Source organism: Hyaena hyaena, unplaced genomic scaffold, assembly GCF_003009895.1.
Source record: "Hyaena hyaena isolate Hyena2069 unplaced genomic scaffold, ASM300989v1 scaffold_72, whole genome shotgun sequence".
NCBI lineage: Eukaryota > Metazoa > Chordata > Mammalia > Carnivora > Hyaenidae > Hyaena > Hyaena hyaena.
In genome coordinates, this window is record NW_024080703.1 from 1,942,294 (window position 1) to 1,967,398 (window position 25,105).

At 40.4% G+C, this 25,105-nt stretch overlaps 1 protein-coding gene and 1 pseudogene across 1 annotated transcript in view; both read left to right on the forward strand.

Moving 5' to 3' along the window:
* Nucleotides 1–25,105, forward strand: part of CUNH10orf67 (chromosome unknown C10orf67 homolog) — a 162,011-nt gene that overhangs the window by 104,977 nt on the left and 31,929 nt on the right. The window contains 2 exon segments of the mRNA XM_039233064.1: nt 72–137; nt 16,590–16,677. Coding sequence (XP_039088995.1) covers nt 72–137; nt 16,590–16,677 — 154 coding nt within the window.
* LOC120232362 lies at nt 9,144–10,103 on the forward strand (annotated as a pseudogene).

Genomic DNA, 25,105 nt, shown 5'->3' on the forward strand with positions numbered 1-25,105 from the left:
CCAGTAATAATGATGCATAGTTGTTCCTTTCTAGTTAATAAAACATTTAACTATCTATAAATGTATTACAGATTGAGGAAAGAATCAGAATGTATGAACAAAAATTGGGAAAAGAAATTCTATATTCTCAGGAACAGGTATGTTATGATATATATATATAGTCTATTTATAAAAATGTGACTAATCATCTTTTTAAAAAGGTTTTATTTATTTCCAAGAGAGAGAGAGAACGAGCATGAGCAGGGGAGGGTCAGAGAGAGAGGGAGACACAGAATCTGAAACAGGCTCCAGGCTCTGAGCTAGCTGTCAGCACAGAGCCTGATGCAGGGCTCGAATCCACGAACCGTGAGATCATGACCTGATCCAAAGTTGGACGCTTAACCAACTGAGCCACCCAGGTGCCCTGACTAATCGTCTTTTAAGGGAATTGGGAGCCTTGCAGTTTTCTGTACGTATTAATTAATATAAAATGCCAGCATACACTTTTAACAAGAAATGCAAAATAACTGGCCTATAATAGAAGAGTTGTCGAAGTCACTTCAAAGAAAAAATAATTCAAGACTCTGATTTCAGTCCCTATCTCCATATTTCAACTTTAAGGGATTAACAGGACACACAGGCTCTCTTGATTAATTGGACCTACACAGGCATCTTCCTTCATAGAGCTATTAAAACAATTTTTTGGTTGCCTTTGCACATGATAATATATAACTGGTCTATACCTTCTTTGTAAAACTGTGTTATATCCTGGGTCCTCTACCCTTTTACAGACAAAACAGCCCTAGATCTATTTTTCAGTTGCATAATCATTTTTTTAATTAAAAAATTATTTTATTTTGAGAGAAAGAGAGAGAGAGAGATAACACAAGCTGGGGAGAGGCAGAGAGAAGGAGAGACAGAATCCCAAGCAGGCTTCACACCGTTAGTGCAGAGCCCGATTGGGGCTCGAACTCACAAACTGTGGGGTCGTGACCTGAGCCAAGATCAAGAGTTGGACACTTAACCAACTGAGAGCCACCCAGGTGTCCCAACTCGCATAATCATTTTAATTCATCTTCCTGATATCACCTCCATCTTTTTGAAAGTGCAAAATTCTGGGGCGCTTGGGTGGCCCAGTCAGTTAAGCGTCCAACTTTGGCTCAGGTCATGATCTCGTGGTTTGTGGGTTCAGGCCCCGCGTCGGGCTCTGTGCTGACAGCTCAGAGCCTGGAATCTGCTTCAGATTCTGTGTCTCCCTCTCTCTCTCTCTGCCCCTCCCCCACTCATGCTCTGTTTCTCTCTGTCTCAATAATAAATAAACATAAAAAAAATTTTTTAAAAAGTGCAAAATTCTGGAGAACACTATAAAATTCTGGAAGGCTAAAAACAACACCAAAGAAATGCCTATTTTCTTTCTAGTCCTAGCGTGTTGATCTAACACATCTCTATGCGACCCTCTTGTTTCTGACCATAATGCCCCCCAGATTCTCTTCTTTATCACATGTTGAAAGTTCCTTTGCAAGATTTTCTCACAGTCAAGCAGTGTTCAAGACAGGATCGATTGAGTGTTGGTCTGATGTCACAGGTCAAGCACGAGAAGCACATGATTCCATAGGATGATAATGCCCTACCTTTGCACAGCATTTCATAAGTGTACACTATTATTGTGTGTGTGTAGAAGAGAGAGAAAATGAATTTCAATACAGAGCTGTGTACATTACACTGACATCATCCCAGGCGGTACCCTGAGAATCCACGTGATAGCAGAGATATCATCAGATGTGACAGAAAGATCTCCTCGCATAAAACGTTCTGCTTTGGGCTCCTGCTTGCACTTCGCATCTATGCTGATGACACTCTGTGCTCTGGAAAATGTGCTTATTAACACTTGCCCCAACCACCTCGTACAGTCATTATAAGGATAGACTATAGATCCAGGTGAAACACGAGGCTGAGAACAAAGGAAAGCTTGAATATGCACTCAATTTCATTTCCCCAAACATGGATCTTGGAGCCTCTCTGAAACTGAGTAGACTCTCTTCCCCTTACTTATTTCTGTGGGGTTCACGTTCATCCTTAATAGTTACCTTATCTCTGTCCCAATGGGATTCATACTGTATTTCAAAGACCATTTACAAGAATGTCTCAGCTTTACTTCAAGTTGATTTGCTGTTAGGATGTTGACAATCATATTCATCATTTTGACTCTATGTTGCTTTCTAAATATTGTAAAGAGTGAGAAGTATGATTGCCTAGTGTCCTTGTTTTCTCATTTAATCGACTAACTGGGACATACTATTGGAGCGTAATGCATGCCTCTCTGGTGTGGTTTTATCACCAAGTGTTCGTTCGAGGTGAGATATAACATAGAGAGTGTATATATCCCGAGTGCTGCGTCATGGTGGGGGATGGAGATCAACTGTACAGTCGCAGATTTGTATCGCTAAACTGGTCCTTTCGCTTCATGGAGCATTTCTTAGATTGGGAGCCATCATTTTGTTCTGAAGAGGAAGAACTTCACGTTGGCCAGCCAAGGTAACCGCCAAATCCAACAATTTCTCAGCCAATTCATGATTTAGATTCAGCTCCGGCCCAATTCAGAGCTGCCTCTCCAAGCTCCTTTTCTGTCTCTGCGGAGCTGGCTCTATCTCCAGGAAGATGGAAACTAAGCGGTGCTGGCAAGGGCAGGGGCTAGTCCTTCGTCGTAGCGTGGCGGGCCCAGTACAGCTGGCTGCTGATGCCATCAGTGTCGCTTCTCTCGACACAGACGGTGTGCAGGTGGGGCCCATGGGCACGAGAATAGATCCCCATCTTCCTGGTGCCAAGGATGCCGCCTCTCCTGCCTCGACCCCAGACACCCATCGGAACCGTCCCCCTGATCCGCCTGCTGAGGTCTTGGGGTGGCCAGACCCACCGTTGAGCATCACGCTTGCCAGGTCACAGACAACTCGCACGCACGCTCTTCTCCCATCACTGTGGAGTGCGCACGTCTAAGAGGTGTCTGTCCGCACCCCTTCCCTCGCCCCTCCTCGCCGCTTGCGCAGAAGCTCCAGAGAACCATCCAGGGAGATGGCCCACCCGCGAACTGCGGGTAGCAAGTGTCCGGTGCAGGCTTGCTCTACTCTATGTTTTCCCTCCTTCTTCCCCTCACTTCAAACCCGTTATAAACCCCTTCGGTCTTGGACGTGGGAGGCAGGAGAGGTGAGATAAACAGAAACTCGACGCTGCTCCCTTCCCCTTCTCTCTCCACATCTCTCCCTTCTCCGGTGTCTAGCTTGCCTCTGATGTCACGGTACACCTGCCGTGCCCGGTTTCGTTAGTGTCACCCCTGACAGGCTGAGACTCCTGTATCTTTGTTCTCAGCCCACGTCAGGGTGTGGTCGGGGGTTGGGGGGAGGTAGGGAAGAAGATTCAGCCCTTGAAATCTTGTCTCTCATTGCCACAGGTATACCCACTCATTTTTAATTGTCTGTGAAATCCAAGTTCCACAACAATTGCCAGAGCCAAATCAGAATAAATCTGGAGGCTTGGGCACTCCGTGTTTTTTCTGAGTTTTGTCCCTTCCTCTCAATTCAGCTGTCCTAAGGCTTCTCAGAAGCTTCGCCCTGGACAGGTGAGGGGATGGTGTGGGGTTGACTCCTGACGCTGCGAGTGTTCAGCTGATGGTGATCCACAGCACAGCCTCCCAGGGTGGGAAGTGAAGGGAGTTGGAATCAAAAGTCAAGCAGACATGGATGTTGACGGCAGCTTTATTTGTAACTGCCCAAACGTGGAAGCAACAAGGTGTCTTTTATCCAGAGGATGGAGTATTATTCAGCACTAAAATGAAATGAGCTACCAGGCATGGAAGAACCTGAAGTTTTCACAAATTACTAATTGAAAAAAAGGCCAGTCTGAAAAGACTATGATTCTATACGACGTATTAGAAAAGGTATCATCATGGAGACAATATAAGGATCCATAGTTGCTAGGGTTTGGGGGCAGGGGGAGACGAATCAGTGGAGCGCAGAGGGTTTGGGGGGCAGTGACGCTACCCTGTATGACATGTAGGCATATGCCATTATACATCTGTTAAAACCCACAGAGGGGCACCTGGGTGACTCAGTTGGTTAAGCATCTGACTCGATCTCAGCTCAGCTCTTGGTCTAATGGTCGTGAGTTTAAGCTGAGGGTTGGCCTGAGTGCTGGGGATGAAGCCTACTCAAAACAAAACAAAACACCATAGAATGTGCAAGACCAAGGCTGAACCCTAATGCAAACTACACACTCTGAATAATAACGGTGTGTTGGTGTAAGGTTCGTAGATCATAACAAATGCACCACTCTGTTGGCTGTTAACGGTGGAGGAGGCTGTCCCTGGCTATCCACACATGGAGGCAGGAAGTATATGGGAAACCTCTGTACATCTTTCTCAATTTTCTGTGAATCTAAAACTCCTCCAAAAAATAAAATGTAATTTAAAAAAAAAGGAGACCAATAAAGCTAAGCAGACAACCAAACGTAGGTGTCAGTCTGAAGGTGCTGTTCAGAGGCATGGGATGAAGAATGAGAGGTAACTGGGAGCGCCAGGACAGAGAGGGTGTGGAGGTATGCAGTAGAGTATGGAGGGGGGTCCCGAATCTCAGAAGGAGTGTAGCAATCCTTCCCCCCCCCCCATTCTCGCAGCTTCCTGGCCTGAGTATGGGGAGCAGGCTATTAAGATCACGAAACAAAACTCAGAACTTAGATCTATCTGAATTTTCCAGCTTCCCTTTTTAGCAAATGAAAGTTTACTTCTTTCTTTTTAGCAAATGAAAGTATACTTTCTTTTTAGCAAATGAAAGTATACTTCTTGGAGTATATTTATCCATTCCTAAATATGCCAGCCCAAAGTCCTCTTCTTAGTTTAGCCAGCCTACTGTCCAAAAGAGATACTTTGAGTTATTTGGAAATAGATCTCTTTCCCAAGCAGTCATCTTCATCTAGCAAAGTTACATTGTGTGAAAGATCCACATTGTCTACTTTGCTAATATATCTGCAACAAAAGGATTAATCTCAAAGAAGCCTGCTGTGAAACTGTTAAACTGAATGAAATCTCAAACTGATAGGGTCGCCTGCATATCTTCATTTTTGTATCTAAAACAATGAAGTCATTCCTATAATTTTATAAAATTGAAGACTATACTACACTATGTTTTAAGAATTACATCCATAACTACCCTCTATATATCAGTTAGCCCATTTTCTCTGGCTACTGCATAATATTCCATAGGATGTCTTCTTAAAAATTTGTTTAATTTTAATTTTATTTTTTTAGAGCAAAAGAGTGCTAGCTGGGGTGGAGGGTAAAGGGGGAGCGAGAGAGAGAGAGAGAGAGAGAGAGAGAGAGAGAGAGAGAATCTTAAGCAGGCTCATTGCCCAACACAAAGCCCGATGTGGGTCTCTATCCCATGACCCTGTGAACATGACCTGAGTCGCCAAAATCAAGAGTTGGATGCTTAACCGACAGCCACCTAGACACCCCCGTAGAATGTCTTTACCTTGTGTTACTAATCTACTCCTTTTCTGGTGGTCAGTCAGGTTTTCACCAGCTGCCAGTTACTCCATTTCCTCTTAAGGCTTGGCAGGATTTCCTCTGGTACCTAAGGAGGAGGCTGGTTGGGGTCTGTCACAATGACCACATGTCTTGATTTGTCTGGACTGATTCTGGTTTAAGCTGGTTGCCAAGTATAATTATTAATAGCATTTCCTTTCATTCTCACATATGTCCGGAATCAGATGATGAATCACATGGTCATCCTAGTCCGGTTAAACAGCCCCCCGTCGTTCTCCAGAAACACTGTAACAGTTCACACCCCCAACAGCAGCCCATTGAGGTTAGTTTCACGTTTAGATTCTGGAGATAGCACAGTAAACAAAATAGCCAAGTCTCTGCCCTCACAGAACTTACCTTCTATTGGGAGGAAACACAATAAACAAGCAAATACGTAAAATATCCCATTATGATATTTTATATGGCTCTTTGTAACCCTGCAGGGCAGGGCAGGGCTTGCTAGGTTAGAAGTGGCGGTCAGGGAAGATGTTTCTAGTAAGGTGATATTTGAGTGGAGACCTGAACTGAATGAGGGAGCAGGCCATGTGGTAGTCTGGAAGAGCAGTCCAAGCAGAAAGAATAGCAGGTGAAAAGGCCCTGGGTCAGGAACTTTCCTGTGTGTTCAAGGAACGTTAGGAGGCCAGGTCGCCAGAGTGGAATGAGGAGGAGCTAGTGGTGTAAGAGGTCAATGAGGGAGAAGATTTGGAATTTCCCTCTGAAACGGGAATAGCTAACGTTATTTTACTAAGAAAATTTTCTCTTTTATTGGGCTGGGCATTGTCACACCGAATAGTTAGTAATATAAATTCTTTGGTATTATTTAATCATATTCAAAGTTTCTTGATTATCTCAAAAGCATCTTTTAAAATTGTTCATTTAAAGTGGGATCCAGATAAGATGGACCACTGCACCGGAGGGTTATGTCCCTTAAATCCTTTTTTCCCCCTACAACAGTTCCACATTCTGGTCCATTGACTTGCTAGAAAAATATGCCCACTTGTTATATAGAATGTCCCACATTCTGGATTTGGCTAATTGTGTGTGTGTGTGTGTGTGTGTGGTCATTTAACAATTCTTCTGTCCCGATATTCTCTATAAACTTATTTTTAAATCTGGAGGCTTGATTAGATTTATGTTCAATATTTCAGGCAAGACTACTTCATTGGCAGTGTTATGTAATTCCTGTTGTATCACATCATTAGGCAGTTAAGTGAATGTGGCTGTATTATTTTGACCTTTCTCCAAATAATTTGAGCATCCATCAATGGATGTGAACTATGATCCACTATTTTATTAGGGGTTATAAGTTAGTGATACTCTAATTCCCTCTTTCTTTTTCCATTTATTTAGCTAAAATCCTATTTTAAAAATGTTCCCGCAACTCTTTGGTTACCCTAAACTATAGTTTATACAAAGAAGGCAAGATAAATGCTCGGCTCCCTTTATTTGTTAATATTCGGAATATTGAATTTGTGCCCTAAAACTTCATCAGAGAGTCTTTGCCATTGAAGAAGAAACCCAATCTTATTTTATATCTTAAAAACATTACTCTGACCTCTGTGTTGATTATAGAGAAGTCCAAGGTAAAGTTAGGAGTTCTGTAAATAATTATCCATTCTTAGGCAGAACATGATGGTGATCTGGTTGGGAAGGGAGCAGTAGCATTGAGAAATGATTGCATTTTGGATATATTTTGAAAGTAGCCTCAATAGGATTGTTGAAAGATTTCATAGAAGGTGAAAGAGAAAGGGGCACCTGGGTGGCTCTGTCGACTGAGCATCCAACTGCGGCTCAGGTCATGATCTCACGGTTCACGAGTTCAGGGCCCAAGTTGGGCTCTGTGCTGACAGCTCAGAGCCTGGAGTCTGCTTTGGATTCTTTGTCTCCCTCTCTCTCTGTTCTTCCCCCGCTGGCACTCTGTCTTGCAGTCTGTGTCTCAAAAATAAATAAAGAATTAAAAAAAAACCTTTTTGAATAAAAAAAGAAGGTGAAAGAGAAAGACATCGAGGATGGACGCCAGGGTCTTAGAGAAGGGGCAGGAAAGATGGAGTGCTTCCCACGGAGACAAGCAAGCCCAGTTCACACAGGAAAGCGCCCATCCCAGGACCTTTGACCTGCTGTTCCTTCTGCCTGGAATGCTCTTCCAGACAACCCCATGGCTTGCTTCCTCATTCACTTCAGGTCTTCACTTCAGTATCACCTTACTAGAAACATCTTCCGCGGCCACCACTTCTAAACCCCTGCCCTGTCCTTTTTTTTTTTTTTAATTTTTTTTTAATGTTTTATTTATTTCTAGGAGAGAGACAGGGAGAAAGGGTGAGCAGGGGAGGGTCAGAGAGAGAGGGAGTCACAGACTGAAACAGGCTCCAGGCTCTGAGCTGGCAGTCAGCACAGAGCCCGACGCGGGGCTCGAACCCACGAACCGCGAGATCATGACCTGAGCGAAAGTCGGACGCTCAACCGACTAAGCCACCCAGGCGCCCCACCCCTGCCCTGTCCTATAGGGACACATGTCAGTGAGAAAACACTTCAGTTTTAGATATCAGTTTAAGATGCCTATTAGTTGCCTCATAATACATGTCAGATAGTCAGTCATGACTATATGAGTCTGAAGTTCGGAAGAAATTTTAGGCTACATACACAGATTTGAGATGCATTAGTATAGGTGGTATATATGTATGTATGTATGTAGTTTTTATTAAATTTTATTTATTTATTTTGAGAGAGAGATAAGGGGGAGAGGCAGAGAGAGAGTCCTTAGCAGGCTTTGTACTGTCATTACAGAACCTAACACGAGGCTTGAACCCACAAACCGTGAGACCATGACCTGATCTGAAATCAAGAGTCAGACACTTAACTGACTGAGCCACCCAGATGCCCCTGTATGTATTTTAAGTAGGCTCCATGCCCAACATGGAGTTTGAACTCATGATCCTGAGATCAAGAGTCACATACTCTACCAGCTGAGCCAGCCAAATAACCCAGTGTAGGTGTTGTTTAAAGCCATGGGACTAGGGGCACCAGGGTGGCTCAGTAGGTTAAGCATCCGACTTCAGCTCAGGTCATGATCTTGCGGTACACAGTCCATGACTTTGAGCCCCTTAAGTTGGGCTCTGTGCTGACAGTTTGGAGCCTGGAGTCTGGAGCCTACCTGGGATTCTACGTCTCCCTCTCTATATACCTCCCCCACTCATGCTCTGTCTCTCTCTCTCTCAAAAATAAACATTAAAAAATAAAAAATTGGTAAAGCCATGAGACTAATGAGATCAGCTAAGAGTGAGCGTGGGTAGAGAAAAATAGAGCATGCTGGGTGAATCAGTCAGGGTGTTTCATCAGGACGTCCCTGCACAGGGAAATTTTTAAGATCAAGAAGTATTAACTAATAGAAGGTGGTTAACTGCTAAAGGAGGTAGATAAAACTCTAAAGAATAGCGGGGTAACGTAATGTAGAAAGCAGCTTCTGCCTCTAGGGCTGAGGAAAAGGGTCTGTGGAAGAAACAAACGTGGAAGAGTTCTCCCCTGAATCTCCCCTGGAAGGCTGAGATTCAGACACAGTGGCAGAAGGGGTAACTCCGCCCACTGGATGGTGGCGATGGTCACTGAAGTTGCCACAGTCTGGGCTGATGAGCAGGAAATCATCGGCTCAGGTACCAGCAAAACTCCCGGAGAGTGAGCGCCATGGTACATCACTGACAGTCGCACATGTCTTAAGGTAAGAAGGAGGAAAACCCGCCTAGGACACGGAGACTGCTTCGTGAACCCTCGCTGACTGCCATCCCAGGTAGTGCCGCCTGTCTGGAGAACACAGGCCGCCTCGGTCCAGCATACAGGAAGGCAACAAGTGTCTCACACACGGCAGCCAAGCCCTGCCCCTGTACCACCTCTTCCTGAATATGGAGGTGGGTTCATTCTGGGCCGATCCCAGAGGAATTCTTCCAGTTCCTCTATCCCACAACTGGCATAGCAGGACCCTATGTGCTTGGAATGGGGCTTATCTTATATTTTCTGTCCCAAGAAATACGTGTGTTTACTGCAGAGACCATCTCTGCTGGATCGACAATATGGTTGTTGCAAACAACAAAATGGTTGCTTATCTATGTAGTTAAAAAATATGGTGCCTTTACTGGAGAATTTGCTGATAAACACAATGAACAAAAAATTGCCGAACTAGAAGAGGTGAAACAGACTTCCATCAAACAGACCCAAGATCCAAATGACATGCAGAAGTCACAGCAGGCCTTAGGTTCAAAAACGCCATTATCTCTTTGATGTCCCAAGGAATAACACTGGAGCTTACTTACCAGGAACGGCTGCATAGAGTACACAAGGAAGTAAAGAATCATCTGGACTGTTAAATCTCTGTGCAGAACATGATGCATCAAGGGGAACAAGAGCACATGATAAACTGGATGGAGAAGCATGCGGTGCAGAGAGCATCTCTACACAGCAGGGAAAGGAGACAATGGCCAAGTGCACTGCAGATCTAAAGCTGCTCTCAAAGAAGGCTCAAGCACAGCCAGTTCTAGCAATGCATCTATCTCAATGGAGATAGCTGGAAGCAATTGACCAAGGAGACTGGTCGATGTGGCAAAACGATGTGGCAAAATCTTTCCGTATTGCTGTCTACTGAAGTTACACTTAACCTCTCCTAAAACTAAAAAGTTTGAATTTTACATAGTGAGAAGGCTAAAACAATCTACTGGCCAGGGAGATGCTTTTCATCCTTGTTGCTCTGTATTTTGAGTTGCTCCATGATCACTTTTGAATGAGCAGTTTGCTTTTATTTTTTTCTTGTTAAAATTTTTTAATGGTTTTATTTTTATTTTTTTATTTTTTATTTTTTTACAAATAGTTTATTGTCAAGTTGGTTTCCATATAACCCCCAGTGCTCATCCCCACAAGTGCCCTCCTGCATGCCCATCTCCCCCCTCCCCCCCACACCCATCAGTCCTCAGTTTGTTCTTATCATTCAAGAGTCTCTCATGAGCAGTTTGCTTTTAATAAAATTTGTTGCTTGACTAAACATGGCCAAGATATAGTTTTCATTTGCAATTGATTCTACCATCTTGCAATAAAGTGACAGCTGAAATTAAAAGGAGGCAGAGGAGGAGGGGAAGGGATGAGGAAGGGGGAAAGAAAGGAGAAGGAGAAGAAGACGGAGATGGAGATGGAGAAGAGGAAGAAAAGAGGGAGAACATGTTCAAGACAATATAAGCACATGAGAATCTGGGCCAGGATCTTCACAGCCTTCTATCTTCATATTCAGTGTACAGTACAATTAATTTGTCTTTTTTTGTTTATTCATTCACTTAACAAATATGTATAAGTACTAGTTGAATTTCTGTCAGAAGGAAAAGTAGGAATTGGCTACCACTACTGTAACTCTGATTGACACTTCAGGCTGACAAGGAAGAGAGTATGTAGCACCAAAAGGAACAGAAGTGAGTTGGGCAATTCATCTCTTCAGCTAGAAAAGTCACCAATGTTTCTTCAAGAGAGATTTACATCTCCTCTCATAGAAATCTACTCACGGGGAGGGGGAGAGTCACAGTGGGCATGCCATTCACGGCATTCAAAATGGCAGCTGCTAGTTGTGTGTTAGTGTGTTATGTGTGTGTTAAAGGTATACAATTAATGTTTTACTCTACCAGATAGTGCCAGAGACAATGGTAATCATTTTACATGCATCAGATCCTTATTGAAACTTTAGGAGGTAGTTAAAATTACTAACTCTACTTTTCTTATTAGAAAACTCCAGTTCAAAGAAAGTTGAGGAATTTGTCAGAATAGCTAAAGAGTGGGAGATCTCAGGCATGGACACAGGTCTTTCTTTCTGACCCTAAAAAACACGTTACTCTTATTTTCTTTGTGTGTTTAAAAATTTTTTTGTTCAATGTTGGATATACACAGAAGAATACTTAAGATCTACTAGTATAGTATAAAGATAGCAATATAGTGAACATGTGTATTCCACTACAAGATAACGTATTCGTGGTAACTTTGTAGCTGCTGTGTGCCCATCTGGTGCCTAGTGTCTCTTCTTCCTCCAGTGTAACATCTATCCTGAAGTTAATGTTTATCATTCTCTGTGGGAAGGTTTTATTTTTTTTTAAGTTCTTATTTTAATTCCAATTAGTCAACATACAATGTTATGTTAGTTTCAGTTGTACAATATAATGATTCATCAGCTCCATACAACACGCAGTGCTCATTACAAGTGCACCCCTTAATCCCCATGACATTTGTCACCGGTCCCCTCCCCCCATAAACTTTAGTTTGTTCTCTAAAGTTAAGAGTGTGTTTCGTGGTGTGTTTCTCTTTTTCCCCTTTGCTCATTTGTTTCGTGTCAAATTCACATGAGTGAAATCATATGGTATTTGTCTTTCTTTGACTTATTTCGTTTAGCAGCATACCCTCTAGCTCCATTTGTGTTGTTGAAAATGGCAAGATTTAATTTTTTTGGCTGAGTAAAATGCCATTGTATATATAGACCACATCTTCTTTATCCATTCATCATTTGGTGGACAGGGCTGCTTCCATAGCTTGGCTATTGTAAATAACACTTCTGTAAGCATAGGGGCGCATGTATCTCTTTGAATTAGTGTTCTTGTATTCTTTGGGTAAATACCCAGTAGTGCAATTACTGGATCATAGGATAGTTCTATTTTTAACTCTTTTTTTTTCTTTTCTTTGCTTTCTTTTTTTTTTTTTTTTTGGTTTAATGTTTAGTTATTTTTGAGACAGAGCGAGACAGAGTGCGAACAGAGCAGGGGACAGAGAGAAAGGGAGACACAGAATGCGAAACAGGCTCCAGGCTCTGAGCTGTCAGCACAGAACCCAATGTGGGGCTCAAACCCATGAACCACCAGATCATGAACTGAGCCAAAGTTGGATGCTTAACCGACTGAGCCACCCAGGTGCCCCTATTTTTAACTTTTCGAGGAACCTTCACACTGTATTCCACAGTGGCTGCACCACTTTGCATTCCCATCAACAGTACATGAGCGTTCCTTTTTCTCTGCTTCCTTGCCAACACCTGTTGTTTCTTGTGTTGTTGATTTTAATCATTTTGACAGATGTGAGGTGATATGTCATTGTGGTTTTTTTTAAGTTTATTTATTTATTTATTTTGAGAAAGAGAGAGCATGTGGGAGGTGGGTTGAGTCAGAGAGAGAGAGAGAATCTGAAGCAGGCTCTACACCAGTAGCGTGGAGACTGATGTGGGGCTTGAACTCAGGAACAGCAAGATCATGACCTGAGCTGAAATCAACTGAGCTACTCAGGTGCCCCTCATTGTGGTTTTGATTTGCATTTCCCTGATGGTGAGGAATGATTGGACATATTTTTATGAGTTTGTTTGCCATCCCTGAAGGAAGGCTTTAAATAACATCCAATTCATTAAATATTTTGTGGCTATGTTGCTGAATACTTACAAATTTAGAATCATGATATCTTCTTCTGAAGTTATCATTTATGTGTATCATTACCAGCCATTCCTCTTTATCTGTAAAAATGCTTCCTTCATTTGTAAAAATGTCTACTTCATCTAATAATAATAAAACTGTATCACTCCTTTTTGATTAAGGTTGAATGGTGCATTTTTCCACCTTTTTTCTTTCAGCCTATGTTGTTTTTATATTGAATGTGTCTCTTTTAAGCAGTGTGGAGCTGGATTTAAATCTGATTTGCCTGTCTTATTTATTTAATTGGCCTACTTCATTTACTTTTAGTGAGATTACTGGTATTGTTGGGTTAATCTATCACTTAATACATTTTTTTTTCCTATTTAGCCAGACTGTTTCTCTTCCTCTCCTTTTCACCTTCTTTTGGATTAATCAACTTATTTTTATTCCATATTTTCTTTTATCGACTTGTTAGTTATCCTTTCTTTACTCTTTCTGAAATTTTAACCCACATCTTTTGTTTATCAGTCTTCTACAAATTTCTATTTGATACTTCCCAAGAATTCTAGGACCTTAAAATCACTATCATGTACATCTGAAATTAATAGGATCATGTATGTCCATTACATTTCAAGAAAAAAAAGAAAAAATTCTAGAAACTTAGGATATTTTAACTCCATTTAACCCCTTCTACATTTTCATTTTGATTCCATATAAATGTTTAACACCATCAGACCTTCCAATTATTGTTTGGCATAGTCAGTATTCACTTGCACTCACCCACATTGTTACTCTGTGAGCTCTTCATTTCTTCCTGTTTTCAGTGTGTTTCCATCTGGGATCATTTTCTTGCTGTTGGGTCAGCGCTCTTTAGTTTTTCTTTTAATACAGGTTTGCTGGCAAATAATTCTGTCAGCTTTTCTTTATAGGAAAATGTCTTTATTTTACTTTCATTATTGAAGAATATTTTCTCTGAGTATAGAATTCTGTGCTGGGAGTTATTTTTCTCAGTGTGTTAATGATGCCAATGCATCGAGTACTGACCTCCATTATAGATATTGAGACTTATCAACTATCAGCCTTTCCTTTTCTACAATTCTAATTATATGTGAGTTGTTCCTTTAGCTATGGCCTACGTCTTTCTTGGACTCTTCTCTGGTGTTTCCTATTTCTTTTTTCTCTCTGGGCTTCACTTTGAGTGTGTGTGTGTGTGTGTGTGTGTGTGTGTATGTATATACATATATATACATGTTGATCTTCTTTTGAGATTAACAATCCTATGTTCTGCTGTATCCATTCTACTATTCAACCCATCTGTTGAGCTCTTATTTTCATATATGATTGTTTCAGCTCTAAGATGACTACTCACTTTTTAAAAGCAGATTCCAGTTCTCTGCTGAAATTTGTCATTGTTTTTATCCATTTTACCAACCCTTTTCTTTATTTTCTTCAACATGGTGATATTTAAGTCATTATTGCCCTGCTTTTCTCTTCTTTTTTCAAAAGGTCCCAATTTTTTAGCATATAAAATAACTTATTGTACAACAACTTTGCTGACATATAGTTTACATACCATAACTCACCTTTAAAAAATGTTTATTTTTTTGAGAGAGAGTGAGAAAGCACACAAGTAGGGGAGGTACAGAGGGGCGGGCGGGGGGAGAGAATCCCAAGCAGGCTCTGCACTGTCAGCACAGAGCCTGACATGGGGCTCAATCTCACAAAGTGTAAGATCATGACCTGAGCTGAAGCCAAGAGTTGGATGCCACCTACTTACTCCCACAAAATCACCCTGTTTTAAAGGGTGGTTTATAGTGTATTCACAGAGTTGGACAGTAATTACTACTCTCTACATCAGAACATTTTCATCAACCCAAAAAGGAGCCCCATATCCATTAGCACTCACTCCCCATCGCCATCACTGTCAGCCACTGGCAAACACTGATCTACTTTCTGTCTCTTTGGATTTGCCCGTTCTGAACATTTCGTACATAAGGAATTATACAATATATGGCCTCTTGTGACTGGCTTCTTTCACTTAATGTTTTCAAGTTTATCTATGTTGTATAATATAGCAGTATTTCATTACTTTTGGTTGCCAAACAATATTCCATTGCATGGATATGCTACATTTTGTTCACCCATTCTTCAGTGGTTAGACATTTTAATGATTTCCACTTTTTGGCTACTGTATATAATGCTGCTATTAACAGGGACAAGTTTTGGTGTGAGCATATGTTTTAAGTTTTCTGGGGTATGTACCTAGGAAGAAATTGTTAGATCTTGTAATAATTCCATGTTTAACATTTTGAGAAACTTCCAAAATGTTTTCCAAAGTGGCTGCATCATTTTACAGTTACATGAGCAATGTATGAGGGTCCCCATTTCTCTATGTCCTATCCAACATTTGTTATTGTCTTTTAGTTCTTAGTCATCCTAGTATTTAGGCAGTGGTGTCTCATTGGGTTTTGACCCATGAGACACACCCAATTTCTTCTAAGATCCCTCCATGTGATTGAGTACTGTGACTTTTTAAAAATGTTTTTTTGAGTTTTATTTTGAGAGAGAGACAGAGAGTGATCAGGGGAGGGGCAGAGAGAGAGGGAGATACAGAATCTGAGGCAGGCTCCAGGCTCTGAGTTGTCAGCACAGAGCCCGACGCGGGGCTTGAACCTACAAAGCGTGAGATCATGACCTGAGCTGAAGTCAGACGCCTAACTGACTTGAGTCCCCCAGGTGACCCAATACTGTGACTGTTAGTGTTCCTTCCTAGTAGCTAGCCAAAGTTCCAGCATACTCTTTGTCTCCAGAACATGCTTTCCTGAGAGTGAATCTCCTACTTTTAGCATCATTTGCAATCTGGATAGGCTGAGAACTTCCAAATTTTTAAATATATTTGTTGTGTTTCAGTACATTATAATAATTATTTTTGATGCTTAATTTCTCCAATCTTAAGTCAATGGGAACCCTCTCAAGGTTGACTACTGTATTCTTTTGTCAGTGTCTTTGATGATTTCCTTAACAATAAAATGCCCCGGGTTCGACTTGGACATTTATTGCCTTAGGTCTAAAAACAGCCATTTCTGAAAGATAACCAGGTTCATTGTAGGGAGAAATGTTTTTAAAACTACAGTTTGGGCCCTAAGATGCTCATTGGTACTGTGTTGTCACTGCTTCTGTGCCTTTTCGGGACTGGGAATATGTAATTTTAAAAATGAAAAAAGTAGGGGCGCTTGGCTGGCTCAGTCAGTGGAACATGCAACTCTTGATCTCAAGGTTGTGAGTTCAAGCCCCACGTTGGGTGTGGAGATAACTTAAAAATAAAATCTTTTAAACTGAGGACTGATGGATGTTGGGGGGAGGAGGGAGATGGGCATGGAGGGGGGCACTTGTTGGGATGAGCACTGGGTGTTATATGGAAACCAATGTGACAATAAACTATTTGTAAAAAAATAAAATAAATAAAATCTTTTAAAAAATAAAGATAAACAAACATAAAACACTGGCATTTTACATATTTTACTTGTCTCTCTTTCACAATGAAAACTGTGCTTCCTAACCACACGAATATAATATTAATTTGCTTTATCCTATGATTTCTATCCATTTTAATTTTGCCGTTTCTCTTATTTTAGCCTTCATGCCCTTAAAGATGAGATGTTTACTAGGCACACATTGTTTCGTCAGTTTGCAGTACTTGCCGATTCATCCTTCAATTATATCGTGAGTACACGTGATGTTTAGATACTGCTTGTCTCTTTGGTGATATTTGTACATGTCTTTCTATTCTTATTTAACATTTATTGAACCCCTGTCCTTATAGATTCTGGAGATAGTACATGACGGTCACTTTGCTAGATACTAAGGACACAGGACAGAGGGTCTGGCCCCAAGGAGCTCAATCTGATGTGAGATATAGACGTGTGAACAAATTGTTTCAGCACAGCATAGTTGAGCTATAATAGAGGCAAGTGACACTGTCTGGGCAGGAGCTGTCAGTCTGACCATGTGGGCTTGCGTGGAATGTAAGGAATTCTCAAAGCTCCAGATCCAAGTATCCAGTCACTTCCAAAGGGCAAAGGGAGGTAAAAGAATCTTTTCCTAGTACCAAACCATTCATTTTCATACTAGACGTCACCTGGAGATAAAGCCCAATTTTAAAAGAGACTATTTTTTGACCTGTTTCCTTAATGTTTTATTTGGGAGCTTCATTCATAAAGGTAAGTGAAGTCCAGTATAGAAACATCCAGTACGTTTCAAATCCTGAGAAAAGTAGCGTGCTGTTAGTACTCTGGTGCACCCATCAGGATGCTAAGTGTCCTCGGACAAGTCAGGTTTGTGGGAAGGAGCCCAAGAAATACAACACATAGTCTCTTGCTTTAGGAGGCTTCCAATTTAAAATTACTCTTTACAAAATTTTTTTCAACAGTTTTTACTCTAAAACTATTTTCTAAATTTAAGTTGTTGCAAGGAGGTGAAAGAACTTAAGAATGCTGGCAAGGTAACATTAAATTGTTTCTGATTTTAACGAAATACACCTGGTAATCTGAGCCTTGCTGAGGTTTTAATAATTGACCCCCCTGAAATGTCCACAGAATGGCGTCCACAGATGAAACTACATAGTCTTTATTTTCCCCTTTTGGTTTTTCCTCTTCTCAACTGAAGGTTACAGTTTCTTTTTTTAAAAAATGTTTTTAAATGTTCATTTAGTTCTGAGAGAGAGAGAGAGAGAAAGTGTAAGTAGGGGAGGGGCAGAGAGAAAGGGAGACACAGAATCCGAGGCAGGCTCCAGGCTCCCAGCTGTCAGCACAGAGCCCGACATGGGGCTCGAACACACAAACAGCGAGATAATGACCTGAACCAAAGTCAGATGCTTACCCTACTGAGCCACCCAAGCACCCCTGAAGGTTATAGGTTCAGTTGGAGGAATCCTCATTTCAGACATTTAATCACCTAGACAAATAAAATACTGGAGGACCTGTGAGATCGGTGAGCTACTCAAAAATCAGGCTACTTTAGGATTACCTGGTAAAACCGTCTGGTCCAAATGTGAGTTGGCCAGCTCTTATGAAACAGAATTCTATAATCTCAGAATTACACTGGTCTAAGTATATTAATAGATCCAGTCTTTTTCTTGAGAAGAGTCTCTTCTCTGCCCCCAGATGATGGGAGATCTCTCTTCCTGTGGAGGAGGGCACCCCGTCTGGTGCCCTGTCGGGTCTAGAATACATCCATGTGCCATTACTTCTCCGGGATTCCAGGCTCATGATCCTTATCCATACATCCACACAGTATACAGGCCCTTGAGACACTGGTCAGAGTGGAGAGCAAATATTGAAATAAAACAGATGGGGGTGGAGAGGAAGAGAGGAGTGAGGAGTGAGTGAGTATTGGGTGACTAACATTTTTCCTTGGTTCCCTGCGCGGAAGCGCCCATCCACTCCACAAATATTTATTCAGTGTTAACATGTCCCAAGCACCATGTCCCAAGCACCATGCTCCGTGCTGGGAATGAGATCGTGCACGTGACAGAGAGGGCTCTTTTCTTTATAGACTATACATTTCCTGAGATCACAGACTGGTCTGTCACGCAAACTGTTTTGCTGGCAGAGATTAGGATAGTGCCTGACTTACAGAGTAGACAAGATAGACATGAATAAGGAAATAGCAGAAATAGAGAACATTTTTGTCCTCCCTGGAAGTTTCCTGTATCCCTTCCCAGACAATACTGTAGTCACATCCCCCATGCTGGACAGATATTGCTGCGATATCTATCGCTACAGGTTAGTTTTGCTCGCTCTTAAAATTTATGTAGGTGGAATCAGACAGTGTGTATTCACTCTGTCTGGCTCATTTTACTCCGCACGGTGCTCTAAATTCATCCGTGTGACTGTGTGCGTCTATAGCAATTGTTTCTTTGTATCGCTGAATAGCATCCTATTGTACGAAAAAAAATTTGCTTATTCGTTCTCCTCCTGATGCATACCTGGGCTGTTTCCAGTTAGGGGCTGTTTTGGGGGGAGATGGGGGAAGGTGCTACAAACGTTCTTGTACTAGTTATTTCTGGGAGTATGTTTTTGTAACCCTCAGGTAGGACTGGAATAGCTGGTGCATGGGAATATATATTTTTAACTTTATATTCCAGAGTAGCTGTTATCATGTAACCAAACCACCAGCAACATTTGAGAGTTCCTGTGCTCCATGTCTTCACCAATGTGATCTTGTTAGTTTGTAAAGTTAAGCCATCCTAAAATAATGTCTCACTGAAGTTTTTACTTGCATGCCCTAATAATTAATGATGCTAAGGGGCACCTGGGTGGCTCTATCAGTTAAGCATCTGACTTCGGCTCAGGTCATGATCTCACTGTTTGTGAATTTGAGCCCCGCATTGGGGTCTGTGCTGACAGCTCAGAGCCTGGAGCCAGCTTCAGTTTCTGTGTCTCCCTCTCTCTCTGACCCTCCCACACTCGTACTCTGTGTCTCTCTCTCTCTCTCTCAAAAATGAATATTTAAAAAGTGGTGTTCATGTATTTTGCTGTGCTTATGGATTAACTTTACATCTTCTTTTGTAAAAGGACTATTCGAGACTTTAAAAAAATTTTTTTTTTTACAAATAGTTTATTATCAAATTAGTTTCCACATAACACTCAGTGCTCATCCCCACAAGTGTCCTCCTCCATGCCCATCCCCCCCTCCCCCAGACTTTTAAAATTTTTGTGGCACAATACACATAACTTAAAATTCACCATCTTTACCATTTCTAAGTGTGCAGTTTAATAAAGTACATTCACATTGTTGTGAAACCAATCTCCAGAACCTATTTCATCTTACAAAAATGAAACTTTGTATTCATTAAATAATAATTTTTGTCTTTCTTAAATTATTATTGAGTTATAGTATTTTGTTATATATTCTGGATATATCTTTTGTCATACACACATTGCAAATATTTATTCCCATCTGCAGTTCCTCCTTCTGTTTTCAGAGCAGCATCTTTTGAAGGTCAGAAAATTGTAATTTTTTTTTAGAAATTTTTAATTTTAATGAAGATCAACTTAGCTCTTCTCTCTGTGGCTGTGTTTTCTGTGGCCGTGGCTGTATCCCACATTCTGCATATACTTATGATGGGATTTTGATCTTCCTTTCCCATTGAATTTTACTGGTTCCCGTGTTCTAATTCAATTGACAATGTTTCTGTGAATCTGTTTCTAAAATCTGTTTTGTTCCATTGGTCCATTTGTCATTTTGCCAATACTATATGTCCTTAACTAATAGAGCTTTGTAATAAGTTTTTAAACCAGGTAGTGCAAGTCCTTCCATTTTATCCTTTGTCTCCAAGATTGTCTTGGCAATTCTGTATCCCTAATTCCATATATGTTTTAGAATCAGCAAATCAATTCCTTTAAAAAACATATCCACTAGAAGTTTAATTGGGATTTTGTTAAATTATATTTTCTGAGTCTAAGAACTAGTGATTTATTTCAGAATCCAGAGACCCGAGTGGCTACCAGATATCTGGCCTAACTAAATATAAATGACAAAGATTTCTTTTTCAAGTTTTGAGGCTATTGCCCTACAGCAAGCTAACAGATACAGTTAGCAAGTAAAAGCTCACCACGATTGTCGCTTTTTCTTCACATTACATATCATGATGTTTTCTCAGTCAGCTCGGAAGACTCTTCACTGTCCTATCTTTGCTATGCATTATACTTTTCATTCGTGGCCAATGAGGTTCTTGCTAGCCTTGATGTCTAACTTGCCTGTTATTAATTTGGTTATCTGTATTATCTTCTTGTCTGTATTTTACTAGCTCTGCTCAATTTTTGTATTGCTGTATCATTTTCTTTTAGTTGTGAACTTTTTTAATTAAAAAAATTTTAGTGTGTATAAAATATTTTTTTAATGATTATTCATTTTTGAGAGCGAGCAAGAGAGAGTGGGGGAGGGGCAGAGAGAGAGGGAGACACAGAATCCGAAGCAGGCTGTAGGCTCTGAGCTGTCAGCACAGAGACCGATGTGGGGTTTGAACCCACAAATCGTGACATCATGACCTGACCAAAGTCAAATGCTCAACCGATTGAGCCACCCAGGCACCCCAGTTGCAAACTGGTAAGTAACAGCATGATTGGATTTTAGTCTTTCAAATCTAACCTGACACTCATTTACATTTAATATGCAAACTGAAAAACAAAGAATATGCAAACTGAAACTGTATGCACTTAGCAGCATAAATGATATATTTGGGGGGGTTTTGTCAACTTATTTTATGACTATTGGTTTTTCTCTTTGTTCTGGCTTTGTAATATGAACCACATTTTAGTTGCTTTTATTATGTGTATTGTAACAGTAAACTTTAATGTAAAATCAAATTACATTTCCACAGTTACAATAACAGTAACTAAACAAGTTCAAGTCTTAACCCAGAGTAAAACAAGGGGTTACACATGGTTTTGTTCCCCCCAAGTGTCATTTCAGCCTTTATTTCATCAGTATATCCCTCCCTTCCTTCCAATCTGTGTTAATTTTATTCTGTTTAGAGAACTACATTATTATTATGTGATTCATTTTATCACATAAAAGTATTTTTGATTAATTAGCTTTTCTTTTAATTTTGTAACCGTTTGAATAGCAATTACCTGTACCTACTTCTACATGGTTATCTTTAACCTCACAACCTTTTTAAATCGTGACTTCTGCATTCTTTAGTTCTTCATCTTGATTTATTTCTTGCAAACTGGACCGTGTCTTTGAGTTTTTTCTTTTTGTGTGGAAAGAACATCTTCACTTTGCTATGCCTTGTCCTGACTGGAGCCAGCTTAATATTTGTTTGTTGCTAATTGAATGAGCTAACTTAGCTTATTCCTCCCTCCCCCCACCCCCCCATGAATATTTATAGGCTATTTTCTTTAAACTTGAAACTGAAAGGTGTCACCAGAATATGAGTTAACAAGTGGCATTTTATTAATTTCCCTTGAATAAAATGAGCTTCTCTCATCTAGAGATTTAAATCTTTTGTTTTTTCAACTCAAACATGTTTCTTACCTATACTTTGAATGATTGCATCTACAGGGTTGATTCTTTTTTCTTTTTCAGAAACACTATCATGGGTTGCAAATCTATATTCTGTCCTCCATAGTAAGCATGTTTTCTTTAATGGAATGTTATTCTCTCTGTTCTTTTCCTTGGCATTTTTAGGAAAGCTTTTCAGTTGGAAACCCTCATCAGAATCTCCTGAACTTGTTTTAAAAGTGCAGAGATAGTGATTGTCCTCGGCCCTCCAGATGGCGGGGTAGAGGCATGACTGGGCAGCCTTAACTGCTCCACCCACAGTCTAAGGCCATGAGCTACCTCGTCCATTCCCCCCACTGCTCCCTACAAGCAATGCCATTTTTATGTGTCCTGTGACAGGCTAAAGGTTAGGAACCATTACTCAACATAAGGATTCTAGTTTGTACCATATTCATTCTAATCATTACTACCTCCAATATTGATTTTGGTTCTGCTATTGTGTCATTAGCAATCTATTCATATCATATGCAGATGTGTTTGTTTCCGTTTCCATACTCTTAAGCTCTTATTTTGGTGTCGAGTCTCGGTAGGAGAGAACCCATTGTGTTTCTACTTTGAATTTTGTTTGTTTCTCTCTTATTATTTTTTTTTTTTTACTGTGAAATAACCATGTGTACAAAAAGGATGAGTGAAAATACATATGTGCAGTTTAAAGAATGATGATCACATGAATACTTGTGTTCCTAGGACCCAGGCTATACATAGACTCAAATTGGAGAAGCCCACTGAGCACATTCCTCTCCATTCCCTCCCAGAAGCCATTGTCCCGATGTCCTTCTTGACACTGCTTGTCACTTGTGCCTGTATCCCTAAGCAGTGTGTTGTTGACTTTTGCCTGTTTTTAAACCTTCTGTAAATGAAAGAATATAATTGAAAAAATGCGAATATTCTTCAGTGCTCCATTTTCTCTGCATTATGCTTTTAAGACTCATCCATGCTGATGCTTGTGGTTATATTTCGCGCACCGAGAGTATTCTATTGCTTGAATATACCACAACTTATATATCCATTCTGCTACCAACCAACATTTGAGTATGTCCTCACTTTTTTCCTATTATGAGCATCGCCGCCCCAAACATTCTTTTCATTTCACCTGACACCCATATGTAGCAGCTTTTCCATGTTTTATACTAATAATAGAATTTCTGGTCATAAAGTATTGGTGTGTTCAAGGCTATGGATGAGCTAATATGATTGCTACAACAAAAATAAACTGGCTTAAATAAGATCGAAGATGACTTTCCTTCATGTCATAATGACGCAAAGAGCAGTTTCGGGCAGAGGAGTGGCCCATGAGGAGCAGTACTCCACAGTCATGATGACACACAGGCATCTTCAATCATTGCTCTGGTCATTCCTAGGATGCTGCCCTCATCCAAAACAACAGAGCTGGTTAACTCCATGTCTGTGGGTGCACACTGCAGAAGCAGGAAATCCAGCGCAAGCATATAAATACTTAAGTATATGACCCCAAAATGGGCATGCATCACTTCCACTCATACCCCACTAATCTGACCTAACTGCAAGAGACTGAGAAAACTAAGGGGCCGAATACCCCATGAAAATATTACCAAAACAAGAAGGGAGAATAGATTTGAGGGACAATGAGCAGTCTCTGCCATATGAGGTAAAGCCATAAGTGGAAAAGTCATTTTCCACAGTATTATTACCAATTAACACTCTAACCAGGAACGGATGAAAGTTTCTACTGCTCCACGTTGTCTCTACCACTGATCTTGTCAGACTACAATTTTCATCAGTCTCATGACTGGGTAATTGTTTCTTCTTGTGGTTGTGTGGGGTGTGTATGTGAGTTTGTGTGTGTGTGTGTGTTTGTAACTTTTTCCCATTTCTCTGACTACTAATGAATGTGATCATCTTTTCATGTGTTTATTGGCCACCTGAATAGGTTTTCTCTTTGATGAAGTGCTTGAAAATTAAGTCTTTTGTTTCTACTGAGCTGTCTTTTACTTATTTATTCATAGAAATTCTAGAAGAATTAGATAAATCCCTAAAAACATGCAGCCTACCAAGACTGGATCATAATGAAATATAAAATCTGAACAGAATGATTACTAGCAAGGATATTGAATAAGTAACCAAAAACCTCTCAACAAAAAAAGGGGACAGGACCAGATGGCTTCACTGGTGAATTCTACCAAACATTCCAAGAAGAATTAATACTAATCCTTCCCTAATTCCTCCAAAAGGCGGAAGAGGAGGAACTCTTCCTAACACATTTTATGAGGTCAGCATTACCCTTATACTGAAATCAGACAAGGATGCTACAAAAAAAGAAAATTAAAGGCCAGATATTTCCATAGATGCAAACATCCTCAGCAAAATATTAGCAAACCAAATTCAATAATTAAAAGAATCATTCACCATGATCAAGTGGGATTTAAGCCAAGGATGCAAGGATGGTTTGACATCTGCAAATCAATCAGTGTGGTACATCACAAGGATAAAACTCATACGATCGTCTCAATGGATACAGAAACAGCATTCCTTTTTCTGAAGAAAACTCAACAACCATTTTTGATTGTTGAGAATTCTCAACAAAGCAGGTATAGAGAGAATGTACCTCAGCATAATAAAGGGCATGTATGACAGGCCCACAGATAACAACACACTCAATGGTGAAAAGCTGAAAGCTTTTCCTCTAAGATCAGGAACAAGACAAGGATGCCATTTTATTCAATATAGTAGTGGAAGTCCTGGCCAAAGTAATAGGCAAAAAAATAATAATAATTTAAAATTAAAAAAAATAAAAAAGCATCCACATTGGAAAGGAAGAAGTAAAACTCACTATTTGCAGGTGACATGATATTATATATAGAAAACCCTAAAAACACCATTTAAAAGACTGTTAGAACTACTAAAATTTTCAGGATACAAAATCAATACACAAAAATCTGTTGCATTACTTTACGCTGATAATGAACCATGAGAAAGAGAAATTAAGAAAACTGTAAATAATACCATTTATAATTGCATCAAAAAGAAAAAAATATTTAGGAATAAATTTGACCATGGAGGTGGAAGACCTGTATATTGCAAACTAACAAGATTTCAGTGAAAG